General features: G+C 45.8%; 1 protein-coding gene across 5 annotated transcripts in view; it reads left to right on the top strand.

Annotated features, from left to right (window-relative positions):
• SCARA3 (scavenger receptor class A member 3) overlaps positions 1-7,322 on the top strand; it is a 48,364-nt gene extending 41,042 nt beyond the window's left edge. For all 5 annotated transcript variants that reach the window (XM_077330972.1, XM_077330936.1, XM_077330953.1 and 2 more), the window contains one exon: positions 1,196-7,322. In XM_077330972.1, the coding sequence (XP_077187087.1) occupies positions 1,196-1,635 (440 nt within the window). In that variant the 3' untranslated portion in view covers positions 1,636-7,322. The remainder of the gene's footprint in view (positions 1-1,195) is intronic.
• The last annotated feature ends 16,207 nt before the right edge of the window (positions 7,323-23,529 follow it).

The raw sequence follows: 23,529 nt of genomic DNA, 5'->3' as shown, positions 1-23,529 counted from the left end.
TCAAAAACAAAAGCTAGGTGCTCTTAGCTTCTCCAGGGTGACTGAATTAACACAGTGGGAAATTCAGGGCGGCTTTTGCAGAACATGATGGAAACTTATGGCAGTGTGTGTGTGTGGGGGGGGGGGTGTAAATGTTTATCTGCAAATGTACAGGCTAAACGCCCTAACCTGAATATCCCAGGCTAGCCTGATCTCATCAGACTTTGGCAGGGTCATCCCTGATTTGTACTTGAATGGGAGACCAGCAAGGAAGTACAGGGGTTTGGCTGCCAATGGCAGATATCTCTTGTCTTGGGTACCCCTACAGGGTGAACATAAGTTGGCTGTAACTTTACGGCACTTTCCACCACCACAGAGGCTAAGCTTCTGGTCCTCAAGTGAATTGGCAATGCCAGCTTAGTGTAGTGGTTAAGGAACATGGACTTCTAATCTGGCGAGCTGAGTGTGATTCCACACTTCCCAACGTGCAGCCAGTTGGGTGACCTTGGGCTCACCACAGCACTGATTCAGCTGTTCTGACCGAGCAGTCCTATCAGCTGCACCTACTTTTCAGGAGGTCTGCTGTGCTTGGAAGCTGCTTTGAGACTCCTTCTGGTAGAGGAAAGCAGCATTTAAGAACCAGCTCTTCTTCTTCCTCACAGGGCCTCTGTTGTGAGGAGAGGGAAGGGAAGGTGATTGTAAGCCGCTTTGAGACTCCTTCGGGTAGAAAAAAGTGGCATATAAGAACCAACTCTTTCTTCTTCTTCTTCTTCTACCTCACAGGGGAGAGGAAGGGAAGGCGATTGTAAGCTGCTTTGAGACTCCTTCTAGTAGAGAAAAGCAGCATATAAGAACCAACTCTTCTTCTACTACTACTAAGAATTAGAAGTGATCACCTGCATCCAGAAATGGTTCAAGGATATGAGCAGAGCATTCTGGGCCATGAGTGTACCAGGGAGGAAGAGCGTACAGCTGTATAGGCCAGCCAGATGTGCAGATTAGGGTTACCAACCTCCAGGTGGTCCAACAAGTCCAGTCAGGCCAACAAAGTGAAGGATGAAGAAAAGGTCCAATAATATGACTGAACAATAAAAACTCTTAAAAGTTCTCTTTCTTAAAACGCCAAAACTGGCAATCCAAAACTAGAGAGATCCCCACACATTGCTCTTTTTCTTCCCTAGTTCTTCTTCTCATCAGTGCTCTTTTTCCTCCATAGGTGTTCCGGGACCCCCAGGCCCCAGAGGATTCAGAGGAGAGCTTGGTGGAAAGGGGCCTCTTGGAAGCAGAGGACCCAAAGGTGACCCTGGGAGTATGGGACCACCTGGGCCACAGGGGGCCCGGGGCCCTGCAGGCTCACAAGGTGCACAAGGCGAGAGAGGATCAGTGGGCCCCAAAGGCCTCCCTGGATTCAAAGGCAGCAAGGGAAGCTTCGGACAGTCTGGGACCAAAGGGCAGCCTGGCCCCAAGGGTGATGTGGGGCCTCCTGGGCCGGACGGTGCACCTGGGCCAGCTGGACTTGCAGGACCACCAGGAAGTCCAGGAATCCCAGGCAAACCAGGGCCAGCAGGCCCAACTGGGCCAACAGGGCCAAAAGGGGATCCTGGGTTACGAGGCAGACCAGGGTTGCCAGGACCACCTGGGCCTCCAGGACCATGAGCTTGCCCCACAAAGAGATGGTGGTAGGTGTGGGCAGTGAAACAGCTGCAGACACCTCCGTATCCCCCATGGAAGGTGGTGAGAACAGCAGTCCTACTGATGCCTGCCCTCATGCTTTCTCCATTGAACAGCCAGGACCTGCTTCCAGCCATGGATTTAGAGCACTGAACTTCCTTCCTGCATTGGGGAATTGTCAGGGGCCAAGAGCTGCCACTGCTATCTCACCTGGTTTGAAGCACCTTCATCCTTATGGCTCCTTCCTGCAAGACAGCCAAGGCTGGCTCTGCCCCAGACCGTCTTCTGAGGTCCTGTTTGCTCCCACTGTCCTCGGGCAGGGAAATCTTACACAAATGTTTTAGAGTCAAAGTTAAGCATCTGTGAACGTATGCATAAAAGGTTGCCACCTTTTCTTCCTGGCCCTGCTCCTGTGCCTTCAGTGCAGAACTTTATCACACAATGCTTCTCACGATGCTGGAGATAACTTTATGCTAAGCTGCTACTACAGGCACAAGAGAAGAGACGAGCCAGTAAAAGCTGGCATCCTTACTATGAGCAAGTTCGCTTTCTGCTTGCCACCTTGTTTTGCTCTCCAAGGAATGCATAAAGCATAGACCAGTTAGGCAGGGGCTGCATCTACATGGTGGAGCATCAGCCTTGCTTGCTAAAGGTCCCTGGTTCACGCCTTGACCAAATGATCTCAGATTAGAAGGTTTGCCTGAGATTGGCTGTCATTCAGAGGAGACTGTACCAGGCACAGTGGATCAAGGGTCTGAAGAAGGCAGCTTCATGTTTTCCTAAGCAGATTTTGCCCTGGTAAGTGTACCAGAAATGAAGAGGCCTCCTCTTAGGTGTACCAGAAATGAAGAGTATCAATGCTGGAAAAGGGAGGAGTGGATTGATTGCTCCTTTTATTTTGTATTTAGAAAGTTTGTGAAAACCAGATTGTACACTCCAGAAACTATTTTGCATTTGGTGAAAATCTGAGCTTTGCCTCTTCAAGACTACTTCTAGACTAGCCTTTAGGCTGGTGTTACCATGATTCACTCGCTCAGTTTTAACAGAGAATCCAGATGATGGCGTTGCCAACCTGTTACCTTCCTAAGATTAAGAGGACACCACGAAAAGAGGACAGTTCAAAATGAGTATAATAACAGAAGAAAGAACCTATCCTAGGCTATAATAAACATTTAAACAATTTAACAATAAATGTAAATAGAAATGTCTTATCTCTTCTTTTAATAGAACAACCAAAACGGCCTCCCGATTTAAACCATTTTCAAAGGTATTTTCATCAGTGGTTGTTATCAGTGGTTGTTTTTCCAACTTAGTGTTTGCTGGTGAAGTCCTTCACTAGGATCTATTCTTCTTGACAGAATTTAAACAATATATATATTGGCCTTTAGCTCACAGGTATGGGGAAGTTTTAGTTGAAAGACTGTTCCCCTGTGGGAACATCCACTGATGAAAATATCTTTGAAAACGGTTTAAATCTGGAGGCCGTTTTGGTTGTTCTATTAAAAGAAGAGATGACATTTCTATTTACATTTATTGGTAAATTGTTTAAATGTTTATTATAGCCTAGGATAGGCTCTTTCTTCTGTTATTAGCCTGTTACCTTCCAGCATTTTCTGTATTGCATTTCCATGTTTGTTTTTTTCAGATTTGGTCTGGGACAATAAATATGAAAGCAATGGCAAAGCTAGGCATCCAGCCAAAGATAGACAAAGTGTTACTGAAGCTTCCTGAGTCTACTGACTATTTTTGTAGCTGCTTCCAGATTAATCAGTTAATTCCCACTGAGTGCCTGGCTGGTCCAGCCACAATATTCAGTATTAATCATCAATTCATAAATACTACTTTTCACTTTGTAGTCAAGCCACTCTCATTATTTTCAGTTCTAAGTTCATTATTGCACTATAACAACGACAGAGTAATAAAATTGATGAGCAGTGACTTTGCCTGCAAGGATAAATGCAGTATTTAATCCCCTCCCCCAGATAATTAACAGTTTATTCAAGAAAGTGGTGACTAATTGCATGGAGAACAAAGGAACAATTTTGGTTTTCAGTCTTTACTTCCACTTAAGCATCACAATATGATCTTGCCCATCCGGACAAGCATTTCAGGATTCCTGTTTTGATTCCACTTGGCCCCGGGATATGGAAGAACAATGGCCCATTGTGCATGCACAATTTACTACAGATTTTCAGAGGAGTAAGTCTTTAATCTTGATTGTGGATTCAGTGCCCGTCTTACACATCATTATTTTTCCTCAAGTGTATTTATTCTGAAACCACGAACTCTTTAAAATGAGGGTGGAACATCTCTTGTGATGTGTAAAGGGTGGGGTCCAAAGTTTTTTTGTGAAAAAAACACACACACAAGTGCCATATCGCAGCTGCACAGTAACACCCAGCAATCACTTTCCCTTTAAATCAAGTTCAAGTTTCACGCATGCGTTTTAGTTTTAGTCTGTTGAATGAAAGGGAACAGAAAGAAACAGGAGCAAAGGGGGAGAACCCTTTGTTGAACTTGACAAGACTTTTTTTTAAATTAACCACCAGCTGCAAAGCCCTGTTTTCCATATTGGGAAGCACTAGGGCAGCCTTTCTCAACCTGTTTATCATTGAGAACTCTCTGAAACATTCTTCAGGCTTCAAGAAACCCCAGTAGTGTTGCAATCATGCAGAATATGGTTGGGAAGCATAGCTGTGGGCACACCCACCTGGGGCCCCTCCCCTTCCCACCCCTTCTAGGCCCATCATTGGACATTTTGGGAGGGGGGTTGACATGACCATCTAAGGTCAAATCACTTGATAAATGTTTAACAGATTTTTTAAAAGATATATTACAAATCAATTAACTCCCGCCCATTCAGGAAACCCTTCCAGGGCCAGCAAGAAACACCAGGGTTCCACAAAACCCTGGTTGAAAAAGCCTGCACTAGGCTGTGTTGTCAGCCATGGTGAAAACTGGGGAAGAGTCCTGCAATCTCATAATATGGCCAGTGTACAGAATGCATGGTAGAACCCACTGATACTGGCATTGCAAGCTATGAGAGTTGGTAATGTATATGTGTGCACGTATGACTGTGTAAAATCAGCTGTAACGACCACTCTTTGCATAGGGATGCAGTGAGTATTGGGGAGAAGGTCTTCTGGCAGAAGATCTGGAGAGCTTTTTAGTCTTGTGCTACTAAATTGGGGAAAAATGGGATTTTCACCAATGCCCTGGTACAGTTGCATAGAATGTTCATTTCCTGCCCTTCCTCACAAATTTGCATGGTTTTCTCTTTGGGATTCTCTAATTTGATCCTGCTCATTGGTTGTAAGAACCTGTCCTGTAGAAATGGCACTGTTTCTCCAAATGCATCAGTCCCAAGCCATTCTTCAGTGGTTTACAGAAGGTCCATGTGGCTCAGCAGTTATTTCAATGTTAAGCTTCCAGAGACTGCCAAAATAGTTCCTCCCCCACTTTGTTCATTACAGCATTCATCAGAAAAATATTTACAAAACTTTAGTCTCTATCTTTCTATCTCATCTCTAAACCTTGTGCAGCTCCTTTTAAATGTTCCTCCATCATTTTATTTTATTTTTAATTATTTTTAATTAAGTGATCTGAGATTAGTGATAGTCTCATATTATTGGTCTCATTAAAAATTAAAAAATGAGGGAGTTTGTACACAGATGAAAGGAGGAGGGTCATGGAAGATGCAGAGTGGGTGAAATGACCTTGATGTGGGCAGAGAGTGACCAAGGGATGATAAAGGGAGGGGGTTCCAAGAGAATCTATATTCTTTTGAATTACTTTCAGCTTGGAAGCAAAGCAAGGGGTAAAGTGCTACAGAAGCTCTCTCAGAAAGCCTAAGGAAACAGGGACCAGAAAGCCAACTGAGTGCTAAAGGAAGGAAAATCCACGAAGCACAACAATGAAATCCCAACAGACATGCACAATGCAAGCAAAAGGAAACACCTATGCGTCATAGGCCAGTGATTCAGCACAAAAAGTGGAAGCAGCTGTTTCTGGTCTGTAAAATGGGAACAATAATGACCTACATGAGTAGTAACAAAGCATTCAAAATTTGAAAGCACCCCAAGACCTTACAAAAGACTGGTTCCATTCCAAAGGTGCTTAGGAACTTCTAATAATGATGATGCAGATGGTCTCAGTTTCAAAGCCTTTTTGGGAAGTGAAGTATAAAATTTCATTCTTCATCATATCCACAAAGGTGTTGCTTCTACTTCTGATGGGTTCATTTGATATAGGATGAGTTTCCAGCCAAAAAAAGTCTATGAGTTTGCAGAGATGAATTTCAAAATGTTACATCTTGGGGTGGGCGAATTGTGCCCTGCAGTTCAGATCCAACCAGCTTCTCCTTTGCTATTCTGAAAGCTACACAGCTCATCTTGCCTTGAGCCTCATGAACAGATTGCCAGAAGCTGGCTTCTTTCCATACTGGTCCAAGGAAATCCTTAAATAATTACCCCCTTTTTAACTGAGCAGGTTTCTTCTTCTCTCCCTAGAAGATTTCTCCCCTTTCTACCCAAACTATCACTTCCAACTATCACTTCAGCACTTGAAGTCTGGCTTTCAGTGTGCTGTCAGTCACTGGATCAGCCCCTCCAGTTAAGATAGCCAAATGCACCTGGATCTTGAACAGCTCTCAGAACAAAGTTTGAGTCCACTAGCATCTTTAAGACTAACAAGGCTTAATTCTGGGTATAAGCTTTCATGTGCATGCACACTTCTTCAGATATATGTATCTGCAGAAGTGTGCATATAAAAGCTTATACCCAGAATTAAAATGTGTTGGTCTTAAAGGTACCACTGGACTCAAACTTTGTTCTTTTGCTTCAGATCAACACAGGGATCCACCTGAAAATTTGAGAAATGAAACTCTTTCCCACCCTCCACAACCATCAGAGCCCAAAGATTATTCCAAATATCTTGGGCCAGAAAGAAGGTTCTGAAGAAGGCAAGGGATTCAATCAATCAATCAATCAGTATGTTTATTTGGTCAATTGACCCATATAAATAATACATCTATAAAAACTGCAATCAATTATAAAAGTTAATTGATATGAATGGTGAAAAAATACAAGGGATTCCATCTGACCTGGGCTAGATCCACAGAATATATTTGACTCCAATCATATCTTCTCCATACAACACAAAAAAGCTAAATATTTTTATCCTGCCTCTGCCACAGTAATTCACAGGAGGAGAATGCCATCCACATCCACAAAATCACTGGCTGAGGAAGTACCTTGGCTGGTCAGATGCAGCCTGAAGGACCAGCATGAAACATGGGTGCACCATGCAGCCTGAACTTTGCACCTCTGTGACTTTGCAAGAGATGCTAGGAATTGTCTGTTTCTCAGCTCTAAAATGTGGTTGTCCTCCCCACAGGCCTAAGTGACTAGTGTACGATCTTGCCCTCATCTCCTGCCAGTGCTTTGATGTGAATGTTACAATTGGTTGCTGTGCTTCCTAATGTGTGTTTGTGTGTGTGTGTCTGTGTTTGCGTGGGCACACGTGCACATTTGTTTATTGCAGTTGTGTATGTTCATTCCATGGTGCAGCTGGCTTGCATCATCTTTCTCCTTTAGCTGTGTAACTCTTGTTACCTATGTACGATATGACAACCTTGTGTATAATGCCCAGACCAATAAAGTTATAAATGTGCAGGTGCGGAATAGTTGCCTGATTTCCTTGGGTGGGGCAGTGGGAGGGAAAGAGCTACCTTCTTTTCAAAAACCTATTTGTTGGTTTCATAAGCCAACAGAGCCAATGTGGTAGAGCGCTCAGAGTGGCAGACTAAGATCTAGGAGACCCAGGTTTTAATCCCCTCTACTCAGTGAACCTGAGTGAGTCACAGTCTCACATTCTAATCTAGCCCTCGGAATTATTGTGAGGATAAAATGGAAGAGAGGAGAATAACACACGCCTGGTTCTAAGGCCCTGGGATAGACTCAGAAACTTTGATGTGAAAAGGCCCTGAGAGCAGATTCAGGGCCTTTTCGCACGGGGATCTTTGTTGCAAATTGTTTGCGGAATGAAAAATCGCCATTTAAAATAGTGGAATTCGTCGTTATGCATACCTGCCTTTGTAGTGGAATCAGTTGCGTTTTTTAGCGTTTCCCACAGGCTTCCGGTCTCGGCAGAAATCGCTAGAAAGGAAGCGCTATTGCCAAGCTCGTCCCGCCCCTGGCCGTCAAGCAGCCAATGGGCAGCCGTTAGCATGCTCCCAAACAGCCCTTTCCCTTTAAGAAAGGTTTTTAAAAAAAAAAAAAACAGACCCATAGCAACGAATCTAGGTAGATTCGTTGCTACGGAGAGACCCATCCAGCTGCCTAATGTGAGCTGTCGTTTGATTGTATGATCGTTTGCACGCTGCCTCGAGTGATAAAAAAAAAATCCCCCCCCCTCTCACGGGCCCGATTTTCGGCTGAATTTATTTGTAAAAAATAAAGGGACTTTATTTCAGCAAACGGGCTTTTCAGTGGTTTGTGCTTAGTGACTAAAGGTGAAGGACTGAAGCCAGGGAAGCCTCTAAACAGAAAGAGGCTCGCTGGTGCGTTTATCCCCGCCCGCTCGGAGAAAAAAAAATGGCGATCGCTTCGCCGGAAGTTTGGAGGAGAGAGCCAGGGGGAGGGACTTTGAAGAACCAGCAACAATGGTAACGCACAGGTCTTTAGCGCTACTGTTGCAGATTGGTTGCAGGAGTGTATCGCTATCCGGAGGGTGAATCCACTTTTCTGGATTCCCCTGAAAGCGCTACAACGAAGCGCTTTTTGCGGGTCGGTTTCAGGATTGTTGCAGATTGTCTACGACGTCGTGGGTTATGGCAAATTAGTAGCGTTTCCAAATAGCAACCATTGTGCTATTTTGAAGCCGTGCGAAATGGCCCTCAGCATTCACAGAGCACCTGTGAAGCAAGTCCTAGAGAAATAGCCTCTCCAGTAGAAGGGGATCAGGAAAGAGGGACACCAGCCTTCAGATGAGACCTGGGGATGCCCCGGAATTACTGTTCATCTCCAGGCAGGAGAGATCAGTTCCCCTGGAGAAACTGGCTGCTTAGAAGGTGGAACACATGGCATGAGACTCCATTGAAGTCCCTCCCTTCCCTAAATCCCACCTTCTGCAGGCTCCACCCCCAAAGCCTCCAGGTTTTTCCCAACCCGGAGCTGGCAACCCTTTCAAGAAACTGGTTGTGGAGAGATTGTAGCAGGGCAAATAGCAACCATGTGGGGCTGTTTCAGGCTCAGCAACCCGAATCGAAATCAGGCCCTCATGCATCTCAACATTAAACTTCAAAAAACACTAGGATTTCAGGGCATGAAACCCTGACGCCAGTCAGAGAAGACAGAGCAGAGCTTGGTGGAACAAAGGTCTGATGGCTGGTGTCAGGTGGCTCCGTAAGAAATCAAGTTCCCCGGGTGGGCATCAGCCAGTTCAGAAGGCCAGTTGAAAGCACCAGGAAACTGCCCTACTGGGTTTCATGGGGGTGTGCTGACAGAAGAAAGGAAGGAGAGACACTTTCAGTTGGTGGGGGCATATTTGGCCAAAGTCTCCCACCCGGGCTATAAATCTGTTATTTGCCTCTCACAGATAATGTTTGTCTTCATGCCTCCATTTTCTTCACTTGCTGGTTTCCTCACTCCAAGCTGCCATAGAAGGCACAAGAACAGAGCCAAAGCTTTTTGTGATAAGTTTGCGACCCAAATTCCCACCTACCTGCTCAGTGTACATGCCGCGAGCTTATTCATGGAGCTCCTGAGGTCCCTCCTGTGATTAGTAACACTGTTGTTGTTTGTGCTCCTTTGACTTGAACAAACCATACACTCAGAGAGGCTCTGTTGTTGCTGCTTCACCTGCTCTGGAACTACTAGTGAATAATCTTTCCGTCCGCAGGCCAGGCGATGACTTAGTGGCCAGGGACAGCTGTGGAGGGGGTGCCAACGCTTCCACCCATTCCTCTCCTGTTATGACTTCAGTGTGAGTCAGATAATTAGGGGGAAAGAGGAGGGTGGGTTTCTTCATTCCTCTCGTGCTTGCATTTACAAAGATGCCAACAAGCCCCCAGAACTTCCATCATGCACTATGCTAATCATCCTTAATTTGCAAGCCCACATGATTTATACGCACTGTCTGGCTGTTTCACGTATCACATGGAATAAGTCGGCTCTGTGGCGCCGTCTCAACTTGACTCCCAGCTGTGAGCATCTGGAGAACAGATCCCCACCGTCGCTTGACCACTCCCAGATGCACAGACGGCCTTGCTTGCTCCAGAGGGAAAGCTGAGAAACCAGCGAGAGGAAGGAGATTTTCCTTGTCCTTTTAGAAATGTCAGAGCTCCGTTTTGGATAAATAATTTGGCAAAAGAGAGCTGGATCAATGGGACAAGTGCATTCTGGGTGGAACACATTCTGGCTTGCCAATTGTGGCCCAAATCTGGTGTCTATAAAGGCAGTGCAAGTCACCATTCTTTTAGTAAGAGCACCATTTAGTGAATGTTCTATGTAGGTCTAGCATACATCAAGGGCATGACCCACCATTTTCTTCTACACTGATGTTAGCTGAGGCATGATGTAGAAATTCATTTTAAAAAAATACACTCATGACACAAGAAAGGCAACTTGTAGTGACCAAGAACATCAAAACCCAATTATAGAATCAAAGAATTGGAAGGGGCCATACAGAAGAGGAGGAGCCTTTGAGCTCACAGGTTCACAGCCCAGCACAGGGCGGGGCTTCTGCTGCACTCCACCCCCAGCACACACTTCCTCAATCAGCCGTAAACAAAAGCACTTAACAGTATTAACAGAAACCACTCTCTAGACTACAAAACACCTACCCACCCACAAATATTGTCCTCACTCACATAGCAGCCTCACTTAGAAGAGGCAAAACAAGAATAAGGTGACCAGATTTTAACATTGGTAAAGCGGGACACCATTGGGTTCTTGATTAAAAATTTGATTATATGGAGGACCAAAATTTTCATAGAATGCATAGAACGCAAAAATTGCATTGTAATATATATATTTTAAATTGCAACGTAAGTATAATTTGCCAGCTGCCCCCAGGTGTCCCTCCAAAAGTGGGACAATCTGGTCACCTTAAACAAGAAGGAAAAAAGCCTCACCTTGCCAGCAAGTCTCCATGTGCTCCTTGCCTTCTCCCTAGCTGCAGTGGTTAATTCCAGATGGGTAGCTGTGTCTCTTGCTAGAAAACTAAACTGGAGTCCACCAGGTCCTCTTGTCTAATGTAGTTTGTTGCAGCATAAGCTTTGCCAGAGGTCATTCGTAACTGTTTAAGCTGGAACAAATCTGGTTGTTCTTTATGAAGAGGTCATGTGTTTAGGAAGGGAAGGAGCTAATTTTTAAAGTTTCATCTTTCTTTTTCTCTGGAAGAATACTTACATCTTTAACTGCTGTATAGCAGCCAGAAATTCAGCAGGTGAAGTTATTCCTTGCTGGGGAAAGCAATATGGGCTTGCCAACCTCCAGATGGAGCCAATTGATCTGCACACTATAGAGATCAGTTCCCCTGAAGGAAAGAAAATGGAAGCCTTAAGAGGGCCTTACAGAGAATGGTCAGTTTAGAGACTTGATCAAATTGATTGATGGTTCCCTGTAAAGACATTAAAGACTACCATCCGGATTAGGATTGAGACAGATGAGGGACAGATTGCATTTCCCGCTTTAACAATTTGGGGGTGGAACCATGAGAACAATTTTGAAGGGTTGTTTGAGTAAAGTGAGGCAAGAAATTAAAAATGTGGTAGGAGGAAGTGACCTCACAGGAATAGGAGGAGGTGGAGCAGCTGACCTTTAACCTGGACATGACATCACGTGATGTCACATCACTACTCTGCTGAACTTCCCTCACCAAGTCTACAGAAATTGCTCAAGATGGAGATAGCAACAGAATAGCAATACCTAGTGAGGTTCTCTGTTAAGGTCACAGGAGGCCTTACTGAGCCTTCCAACACTCAAGCAAATGTAGCCTTTTCTTCTGTTTTGAGAAACACATACTAGTGGGGTGGTGAGAACTTCAGGGCACCAAATCTAGAATAGTGGGAGAGCATCTGGATCAGGAAGGGCTGTCAACTGATCAGGAAAAAGGCTGCTATAGTCTGCTTTTCACAGCTCCCTCAATTCCAACTTCTGTCCTTGTCTATCAGGATTGTTGAGCCTGGAATATGACAATTAGAAATTCAACAGCTGAAGGTTTTTCATTACTGTATAGTTACATATTTTATTGCAGGGGTAGTCAACCTGTGGTCTTCCAGATGTTCTTGGACTACAATTCCCATGAGACCCTGCCAGCAAATGCACATGCTGGCAGGGGCACATGGGAATTGTAGTCCATGAACATCTGGAGGACCACAGGTTGACTTGTTGTTGTTATGTGCGAAGTCGTGTCCGACCCATCGCGACCCCATGGACAATGATCCTCCAGGCCTTCCTGTCCTCTACCATTCCCCGGAGTCCATTTAAGTTTGCACCTACTGCTTCAGTGACTCCATCCATCCACCTCATTCTCTGTCGTCCCCTTCTTCTTTTGCCCTCGATCTCTCCCAGCATTAGGCTCTTCTCCAGGGAGTCCTTCCTTCTCATGAGGTGGCCAAAATATTTGAGTTTCATCTTCAGGATCTGGCCTTCTAAAGAGCAGTCAGGGCTGATCTCCTCTAGGACTGACCGGTTTGTTCGCCTTGCAGTCCAAGGGACTCGCAAGAGTCTTCTCCAGCACCAGAGTTCAAAAGCCTCAATTCTTTGACGCTCGGCCTTCCTTATGGTCTAACTTTCGCAGCCATACATTGCAACTGGGAAGACCATAGCCTTGACTAAACGCACTTTTGTTGGCAGGGTGATGTCTCTGCTTTTTAGGATGCTGTCTAGATTTGCCATAGCTTTCCTCCCCAGGAGCAAGCGTCTTTTAATTTCTTTGCTGCAGTCCCCATCTGCAGTGATCTTGGAGCCCAGGAAAATAAAATCTGTCACTATCTCCATTTCTTCCCCTTCTATTTGCCAGGAATTGAGAGGGCCAGATGCCATGATCTTTGTTTTCTTGATGTTGAGTTTCAAGCCAACTTTTGCACTCTCCTCCTTCACCCGCATCAACAGGCTCTTTAGTTCCTCTTCACTTTCTGCCATTAGAGTGGTATCATCTGCATATCTGAGGTTGTTGATATTTCTCCCTGCAATCTTGATCCCAATTTGTGACTCCTCTAATCCCGCATTTCTCATGATGTACTCTGCATACAAGTTAAATAGGCAAGGCGACAGTATACAGCCTTGCCGAACTCCTTTCTCAATTTTGAACCAGTCAGTGATTCCATGTTCAGTTCTCACTGTTGCTTCTTGACCTGCATATAAATTTCTCAAGAGACAAATAAGATGCTCTGGTATTCCCATCTCTTTAAGAACTTGCCACAATTTGTTGTGCTCCACACAATCAAAGGCTTTAGCATAGTCAATGAAGCAGAAGTAGACGTTCTTCTGGTACTCCCTAGCTTTCTCCATGATCCAGCGTATGTTGGCAATTTGATCTCTAGTTCCTCTGCCTCTTCGAAATCCTGCCTGTACTTCTGGAAGTTCTCGGTCCACATATTGCTGGAGCCTAGCTTGTAGGATTTTGAGCATAACTTTGCTAGCATGAGAAATTAGTGCGATGGTGCGGTAGTTTGAACATTCTTTGGCATTGCCCTTCTTTGGGATTGGAATGTAAACTGACCTTTTCCAATCCTGTGGCCATTGTTGAGTTTTCCAAATTTGCTGGCATATTGAGTGTAGCACTTTTACTGCATCGTCCTTTAAGATTTTGAATAGTTCAACTGGAATGCTGTCACTACCACTAGCTTTATTGTTGCTCAGACTTCCTAAGGCCCATTTGACTTCACATTCCAGGATGTCTGGCTCCAGGTCAGTAACTACCCCATTGTGGTCATCAGGGATGTTAAGCTCGCTCTTGTATAGTTCTTCTGTATAATTTTGCCACCTTTGTTTGATCTCTTCTGCTTCTGTGAGGTCCCTACCATTTTGGTCCCTTATCATACCCATCTTTGCATGAAACGTTCTCTTCATATCTCCAATTTTCTTGAAAAGATCTCTGGTCCTCCCCATTCTATTGTTTTCTTCTATTTGTTTGCACTGTTCATTTAAGAAGGCATTCTTATCTCTTCTAGCTTTTCTCTGGAATTCTGCATTCAATTGGGTGTATCTTTCTCTTTCTCCCTTGCCTTTCACTTCCCTTCTCTCCTTAGCTATTTGTAAAGCTTCCTCAGACAGCCATTTTGATTTCTTGCATTTCTTTTTCTTTGGGATGGTTTTAGTTGCTACCTCTTGTACAATGTTGCGAACCTCCGTCCATAGTTCTTCAGGCACTCTGTCTATCAGATCTAATTCCTTAAATCTATTTGTCACCTCCACTGTGTATTCGTCAGGGATATGATTTAGTTCATACCTGAGTGGCCTAGTGCTTTTCCCTACTTTCTTCAATTTAAGCCTAAATTTTGCAACAAGAAGCTCATGATCTGAACCACAATCAGCTCCTGGTCTTGTTTTTATTGACTGGATAGAACTTTTCCATCTTTGGCTGCAGAGCACATAGTCAATCTGATTTCTGTGTTGACCGTCTGGTGATGTCCATGTGTAGAGTCGTCTCTTGGGTTGCTGGAAAAGAGTGTTTGCTATGACCATTGTATTCTCTTGACAAAATTCTACCAGCCTGTGCCCTGCTTCATTTTGTACTCCAAGGCCAAACTTGCCTGTTATCCCGGTTATCTTTTGGCTTCCTACTTTAGCATTCCAATCCCCCATGATGATAAGCACATCATTTTTGGGCGTTGCTTCTAGAAGGTGTTGTAGGGCTTCATAGAACTGATCAACTTCATCCTCTTCAGCAGCAGTGGTTGGGGCATAGACCTGGATCACTGTGATGTTGAATGGTTTGCCTTGGATTCGAACTGAGATCATTCTGTCATTTTGGGGATTGTATCCCAAGACTGCTTTTCCTACTCTCTTATTGATTATGAATGCTACTCCATTTCTTCTGCGAGATTCTTGTCCACAGTAGTATACCTGATGGTCATCTGAATTAAATTCACCCATTCCTGTCCATTTTAGTTCACTGATTCCTAAAATGTCGATGTTCAGTCTTCTCATTTCTTGTTTAACCACGTCCAGCTTGCCTTGATTCATGGATCTGACGTTCCAGGTTCCTATGGAATAAAAATCTTTACAGCATCGGACTGTCTTTTCGCCACCAGTTACTTCCACAACTGAGCGTCCTTTCGGCTTTGGCCCAGCCGCTTCATTCATTCTGGCGCTACTCGTACTAGCCGTCTGCTCATCCCCAGTAGCATATTGGACACCTTCCGACCTGAGGGGCTCATCTTCCAGCGTCATATCGTTATGCCTATTGGAACTGTCCATAGAGTTTTCATGGCAAAGATACTGGAGTGGTTTGCCATTGCCTTCTCCAGTGGATCACCTTTTGTCAGAGCTCTCAGCTATGACCTGTCCATCTTGGGTGGCCCTGCACGGCATAGCTCATAGCTTCACTGAGCTACGCAAGCCCCCTTGCCACAACAAGGCAGCGATCCTTGAAGGGGGACAGGTTGACTACCCCTGCTTTATTGCACAGCGGGAACCCGTGTCATGTTGAAACAGTGAAACAGCTCTATAACCCCAGAAAGTCTTTTGTTTGATTCTGCCACTGACTTCCTCTATGTCCATAAACTAGCTTCTCTGTGTGTCATCTTTCTCTTTCACACACAAACACACACAGAGACACGCACACACACAAAGCCTCCCGCCTGAAAAAATGCTGGTCCACCTTATAGGGCTATTGTAAAGACTACAAGATAATGGGGGAGGGGTGAATTATTGATTATACACGATAAATATCATCTAGCTTTACCCAGGAAGTAACTATTTGTATATTTTCCAGCCTACAAGAATTTGTGTTGTTTTTCCAGGCACATACTCAAATCCTTTGGAAGAGGAAAGGTTGGGAGGGGGAGGGGGGAGCCAATATGTGTTTGTTTATCAAGAAATGCTGTCATGATGCCATGCATTTGATCTTGGGGAAGAGCTACCCCAGCCAGGAAAATGCCAAGACCCCAAGTTGAGTGAGTGGCCCTGAGGAAATCGGTGGTAATCTGTCCAAATTCTGACCATTTTTCCCCCACAGCGGTGGGAGATCAGATCAACATGAACAATTGTATAAGTTGGAGCTCTTTGGAAGGTGTGTTCCAATCAGGATGAAGGCCGGAATCCTGTGCGCATGTTGCATGCATAACATCGCAATGAAGTCAGTAGAACTTTCTTCCAAGTAAACATGTGTAAGGCTGAGCGTTGTTGTTACTGGGGGACCAATGACTGGCAACAAAGGTTGTAAACACCCTGCAGCTGAGCCTACAAGAATGTTCAAGTGTCTAAAAGGTCAAACCAGATTAGAAGCTGAAAGATTTGGGACTGGAAGTTAAAACACACTCTGGGGAGAAATACAATGAAGAGGAAGCAATTTTGAGCTCAAAAACAGCCACAAGGGAAGGGTTAAGCCACATTTGCCCTGCTGGTGGTCCTGTGCCACCTCCTGAAGCTCCTTTCCTTTTTTATATACATCTCTGTTTTTGTTTATCTGAGAGATTGTTCCATATCTAAGGTTGTCAGCTACCAGTTGGTGGCTGGAGGTTTCCTGGCATTATACCGGATTTCCAGGTAACAGATCAGATCACCTGGACAAAATGGCCACTTGGGAAGGTAGACTCTGGTGTATTATGCCTTCACCTTCCCATACCCTGCCTTTCTCAGTCTCCACCCCCAAAATCTCCAGGTATTTCACGGTCTAGAGGTGGCAACCTATCTCCTATATACTGCTGGAGTTGGCCCTTATTCCCCACAAATCTGAGTTTATGTATTCTTCTTCCAGAATGAGCAATAATCGGGATACATCTGTAATCCAGGAAGGAACCTCCTCTGTTGGCACAAAGTAAGCCCAAAAGACACAGCCTGTCCATTTCCCTTTTGTGGTCAGGTCACACATCTGCTGATTGTTTGCTGACCTTTCTTAATTTCATCAGAGATTTTATGACCGACTCTTGGTCTAGCTGCAGCTGGCTACTTGTCACCAAAACTTTAAATCACAGGCGGGAAAAGAATTATACTCTAAATTCTTGCCCAAGAACAAAACAAGCATTTGTTGTTTCACTTCTCTGTTTCTGTTCCAGACTTTTGTCACCCTAGTTCCTTTGTTGCGAAGATCTTGTTCATTCTATAGGTCTGATCATGTAGCACAGCCCGCAGAAGGAAAAGAATCATGCAGAATGAAAGAAGAAACATTGGTACGTACTACCAAGAACACATGACATGTGAAGGGAACAGGAGGGGCTGTGGTTCAGTGGCAGAAAGTATGCACAAAGCCCCAGATTCAGTCCCTGGCATAGTTTGTGTGTAAGGTTCAGGAAGAAAATCTCTGCTTAGAGACCCTGGAGCTCCATGACAAATCACACTAGATAATACTGATCTTGGTAGACCAAAAGTCTCATTCAGGATAAAGCAGCTTGATGTATTCATTGTTCACAAAACTTCCAGTGAATACAATTGCACAACCATATTGTTCATGGTCATGCACCTACTGAGAACAAATTGCTCACCTAGTTGACTCTGCAAATACTGGCAATTTTCCTTCTATATTTGGAGAATGCTGATGACTCTCAGCTGCCTGGATTTCTGGTTGCAATAACAGACTGGATGAGGCCCAATAAACTAAGTACAGTCCTGACACTGTTGAGGTCCTGTTGGCTGACCATCCTCTGAGTAAGGTGTCAGCCTGTACCTAATGTGTTTGCCCTCTCCCTTTAGGAACAGATCCGCACCATAGAGATTCAATGAGATCTATATCCTCAAATTGATGTGTAGGTCTCTCCTATGATATGTAGCACCTGAGAGAGTCAACTGGTGTAGTGCTTAAGAGTGGTGGACTCTAATCTGGAGAGTGCTTGTTCCTTAATGATTTGGTGTTGGGAGAAAGCAGTGAAGAGGCTAGGTTTAACACAAAACTGTTTAGGGCAATGAGAACCAGGGAAGACTGTGCAGCACTCCAGAGGGATCAGCTGAGGATGGGCTAATGGGCATCAAAATGGCAAAAGAGGTTCAATGTGCACAAGTGCAAAGTACCAGCTTGGTGTAGTGGTTAGGAGTGTGGACTTCTAATCTGGTGAGCCAGGTTTGAATCTGCATGGAGCCATCTGGGTGACCTTGGGCTCAACACAGCACTGATAAAGCTGTGATGACCGAGCAGGAATATCAGGGCTCTCTCAGCCTCACCCACCTCACAGGGTATCTGTTGTGGGGAGAGGACGGGAAGGTGACTGCAAGCCACTTTGAGACTCCTTTGGGTAGAGAAAAGCGGCATATAAGAACCAACTCTTCTTCTTCTTCTAATGCACACTAAAGCCAAAACTCCTAACTATAAATATACATTAATAGAGCCTGAACCAGTTCAGTGTACAGAATGCCCAGCAGAACCCAGTGCCACTATGGCACTACAAGCTTAAAAGAATTTATCTCAAACCAGAATCACAAGACATCCAAGCAAGGAGGGATTTTGTAAGCACAGCACAACGAATTACAATGTACATATTGCCTAGCAGAACCTAGGGCCACTGGCATTGCAACCTTAAAAGGACTGCTTTCAAAACACAGAGTCACAAGAGATCCAAGCAAGGCGAGGAGGGGAAGTTGCAAGCTCTATGCAAGAAAATCATAAGGGAACACAGAAACCGACAAAACTAGTTTGAAACTGACCTCTCCTGATGCTTTGAGGTTTGGTGAGAGAGACTGTATCTGATCACCAACAGGCTAGAACCTCCAGAAACAGCTTGAAAGTTCATGGAAAGTCTGTACCAGATGACCTGCCATGAACTTCACTTCTTGACCCATAAACCAGCAAAAATTCATCATAAACTTTCATTTGTGAGCTGGTTCATGCCCATTCCTAATGGTTATTTATGCTCTAGTAACATCTAGACTAAGGAGCCTCTTGTGGCGCAGAGTGGTAAGGCAGCCATCTGAAAGCTTTGCCCATGAGTCTGGGAGTTCAAACCCAGCAGCCGGCTCAAGGTCGACTCAGCCTTCCATCCTTCCGAGGTCGGTAAAATGAGTACCCAGCTTGCTGGGGGGTAAACGGTAATGACTGGGGAAGGCACTGGCAAACCACCCCGTATTGAGTCTGCCATGAAAACGCTAGAGGGCGTCACCCCAAGGGTCAGACATGACTCGGTGCTTGCACAGGGGATACCTTTACCTTTACCTTTAACATCTAGACTAGGCCATTGTAATATATATACGTAGGCCTACCTTTGCAGTTTGTTTGGATTCTTTAATTGGTTCAAAATGCAGAACATCAACTGCTGACAGGTTCAAAATGATCAGAATCACATGTCCTCCATATATAAAAGTCACACTGGTTTCCAAATTAATTTCGATGCATGATTCAAGGGCTTGTCATTATCTTTCAAACCGCAAACAGTCTGGGACCAGGGTACCTAAAGACCCATCTGTGCCCACCCATCAACTTTAGTCATTTGCTAATTAAATCTGTTGAGATTATTCTTCCTTTGGATTGCATATATTTTGAGCAGAGGGCTGGACTATATGGCCTCTAAGGTTCTTCTTAACTCTAGGAGTCTGTCTGAATCTGTCTGCATCTTTAGACTCAACATAGCAAAAAACGTTTTCTTCAGCCATTGGCAGAAACCATAGTTTTCCTGGGAATGTAACAACTTCCATGCTGTCCAATTTCTGGAGGTGGAGTCTCCAGAGGGGTCCTCACTGCTGGGGGCTCTTGAAATGCAATCTCTGGCTCACCCAGGCTGTTCCCTATCATTGCATCCCTTTGCCGGCCTGGCCAAAGAGACGCCGTGAGTGCTGATGTCTAATTGCAGGGTGGAACTGGAACAAAGCATGTTCTGCCTTCCTTCTCCAAACATCCCCTCACCCGACGTTCTACAGCATGGGAACAGCCAATACCGTGGGAAATAGTCGGGCTGAGGACGGCCTTAAAATCAAATGGAGGGTTGAATAAAACCACAACACCCCCACCCCCCACCCCGAGATCTGGGAAAGCTGATCCAAGGAGGAGGAGGGTATTGTTTGATTTCCAGTCCTAAAAATAGAGCACTCCGATGCAAACAGAATTAAGTTTCTTACTAACAAAGAGGCAGAAAAATGCAAGGAAAGAGCTGCAAAGGGGCAACCAGAGCTGCTTCCAACAAAGACAATTCTCTGGGTAGCAGAGATGTTTGCAGTGACAATGGAGAATGTTTTGCCAACGTTTCCCTTCCCTCAGACCCCCCAAAGCTACCATTTTGCTGCCCAACACTGGTGGGCTTTAAAAAAATCAGGGCTCATAAGAACAATTCAGGGTGGAATTTCAGAAGTCAGACAGAGGCTGACCAGGATTTTCCTTGCTCAGCAAGTGGGGATATCATCCAAGGCAAAATTCTTTGTTCTTCCTTCTTCAATGAAATTATGCCAGTCCTGCACATCAAAACAGACAACATGCTCATCCTTGCAATTGCTGTAGATTCAGCCTAATTTTTTAGAGTAGGCTTCTTCGGTACTGACCTGGGGTTGCATTGTAATCCTGCAAGTCCAATGTAGGCTTCATATCTGACCACCAGCCATTTGCTTTATTTACCACCAGAAATGTATTACCAGATGCCAGAAAGAGGCAGTGTGGAACAAAACTACAGCTGTTGCAAAAGGAAGGGGATTTCACCCAACAACAGCCTTGCTTGGCAAAATGTCAGCTTTCCACAAACTGAAAAGATGAATTACTGGTTTCCATGACTAAAGGTAAAAGTATCCCCTGTGCAAGCACCAAGTCACTGGCAGTCTTCAAGCAAAGGTTGGATACACACTTTTCTTGGATGCTTTAGGATGCTTAGGGCTGATCCTGCGTTGAGCAGGGGGTTGGACTAGATGGCCTGTATGGCCCTTTCCAACTCTATGATTCTATGTCTGACCCTTAGGGTGACGCCCTCTAGCGTTTTCATGGCAGACTCAATACAGGGTGGTTTGCCAGTGCCTTCCCCAGTCATTACGGTTTACACCCCCCCCCCCCCAGCAAGCTGGGTACTCATTTTACTGTCCTCAGAAGGATGGAAGGCTGAGTCAACCTTGAGCCAGCTGCTGGGATCGAACTCCCAACCTACAGACAGCATTTATGCTGCTTACCACTCTGTGCCACAAGAGGCTCTCTCTTTTTTTTCCCCCATGATTAGAGAGAAGCAAAATGCTGGTGCCTTTTATCAAACAGAAGCAGTCTCCCCAAGGAGGGCCACCATCTGGGTAGGATTATAAAAAAAAAAAAATGGCTCAGTGCCTAGTCAATGGCTCAGTGAGGTTGCATGCTACCCTAGGATCATGGGAGACAAAAAAAAAGGCAAACAAACACCATTTCAGCATTTGGTTTGACATCTGTTGAGAGAAAGTGCAATACCACCAGACTTTTTCTTCTAGTCTGTGAGAGGGAGCATCAATGGACAATTAAGTCATGAGCCTTTGATTACTGTACTGGTCTTGATAACACTGTTATTCAAACAAATTGGTAGCCCAATCTATGACAAGCGCTCCTAATTCAGGTAATGATTAGGACTGATGTGAGAACTTGTGTGCTGGAAGAAGAAGAAGAGTTGGTTCTTATATGCTGCTTTTCCCTACTCGAAGGAGGCTCAAAGTGGCTTACAGTCGCCTTCCCTTTCCTCTCCCCACAACAGACACCCTGTGAGGTGGGTGAGGCTGAGAGAGCCCTGATATCACTGCTCGGTCAGAACAGTTTTATCCATGCCATGGTGAGCCCAAGGTCACCCAGCTGGCTGCATGTGGGGGAGCGCAGAATCGAACCCGGCATGCCAGATTAGAAGTCCGCACTCCTAACCACTACACCAAACTGGCTCTCTAGCAGAGATAACGTGTGTCCATTAAAACATGCCTTTTTCTCTTTTATAATGCTACTAGTAAAAAAGCCCATTGTATCCAGAAGACAATGGGCGCTAGCAGGCAGGGACCAGAGCGAGGGGCAGGCGAGGGACAGAGCAAGGGACAGGCTACCTGAAAGAGGAGGCGGGTGGCGGCTCCTCTGCGTCTCCTGGTTTTTGGTGGGGAGTCCCAGGCGTGGTGCGCTGGGCTGCGGCGGATCCTGTGCGTCTATTTGATCTTCTGCGGCTGGGGGGGGGGGGTTCTTTCCGCTGCTTCCAGGAGGCCACGGCCGCGGATCAGGCCGCGCCCGGCCGCGCCCGCGGGGCCGCGCCCGCGGGGCCGCGCCTGGCCGCGCCCGCGGGGCCGCGCCCGGCCGCGCCCGCGGATCGGGCCGCACCCGCGAGCCGCGTCCGCGGATCGGGCCGCGTGGGCGCGGCCCGGCCGTGGTTCCCTCTCGGCGGGAGTCTCGGCGGCTGGAGTCTTGCCGGGGGCTCCCTCAGGGGCCGGCCTGACGCGTCAGGCCGGGAGCAACTGCGAGCCGCGCTGCGCGCGGCTCGCAGTTACTGAGGCTGGGAATCAGAGGGACCAATCGGCAGGCGCGAAGCGCCTGCCGATTGGTCCCTCTGATTGTCTGTCATGAGGAAGGGTCCAATCCGGACCCTTCCTCATCCCGGACACATCCCGCCCCAGAACCCCTTACTATTTTATTTAGTCCGTGGCGCCCGCGGCGCCACGGGCGGTGTACAGATAAGAAGAAAGTTAAGACTCAGATTTGAATAATAAAACTTAATGGAGCTTGACTTAATCCTCTTCTCCCCCCCCCTCCCCGCCCAGCCCTAAAACAAATTGGAATTATAATCTAACTGAGAGGATGAACTTTAATGTTCATTTACTTGGCCTAGTTTCCTAGCTGTTTCTCCAGGTGCACATACTGGTTTCCAGTGCCAAAAAAGGTTTCTTAGGGGGAAACACAGAGATTGACCCATCCACCATGGGGCTTGGGCAAGATTAGTCCAGTCTCCAAGAGCTGTGCCCCAGGTTAAATGTCAGAATGTCACCCCGTTTGCTTGAGTATGTGCAAGCTGCAATTTATACCACTGCCAACCTCCAAGCAGGGCCTGGAGACCTCCTGTAATGAGAACTGATTTGCAGGTGACAGAGATCAGTCCCCCTGGATAAAATGGCTGCTCTGGAGGATGGACTCTATGGCATCATTCCCTGCCCTTCCACAAACCCCTCCGTCAGGTCCCACCCCACAAATGTGGGGCAACCCCACATTAGGTCCCAGGATCCTCTGCACCACAGCAAGAGGGGACTGGAGGGATGTTAGACTATGTGTTGCTGTCACTCGGCTAAACAAAATCTTGAGCCATCCCCGAGGATGACAAATGGCCAACTGGGTGTAGCCTTTAAGTGCAGAAGGATGCCTGATGTTCTCTCTTTGCTGGCCTATATATTAAGCACCCTCCCAGCCATTTGCACAGCCTGTTCCAGCTTTCTCTGGACTGGGTCATCTTCTGCCAAGCACAATATACTCAGAAAGGGGAAAGCTTTTTTCCTAAGAGTGGCAGACAAAGCTGTTGATTATATTTCACCATTTCAACCCTTATGGGCTAATCCGGCATTTAAATGTGGCACTGGCCTTCTAGGACAGTGTGTGCCTGTCTTTGTGTGCAGAGCAATAAGGATCCCTGATTCAAACACGTCCCTCTAACCCTTAATGTTCTCCACAGCCATGCCCCTGTGATGCCCCTACTCATTATATTCCAGCCTACTTTGTACCCATATTCCCTCATGTTCCTAACTCATGTCAGCTCTTCCCATGTACCTCCCTCAGAAGGTAGCTGGCTCTCCCTTAAATGGCTCTACCATTTCCTTCTTGTTGGTTCTTGTGTCC

This window comes from Paroedura picta, chromosome 1 (assembly GCF_049243985.1).
Source record: "Paroedura picta isolate Pp20150507F chromosome 1, Ppicta_v3.0, whole genome shotgun sequence".
Taxonomy (NCBI): Eukaryota; Metazoa; Chordata; class Lepidosauria; order Squamata; family Gekkonidae; genus Paroedura; species Paroedura picta.
Note: the sequence above shows the minus strand (reverse complement) of the source record. Positions and strands in the feature narration are given on the sequence as shown.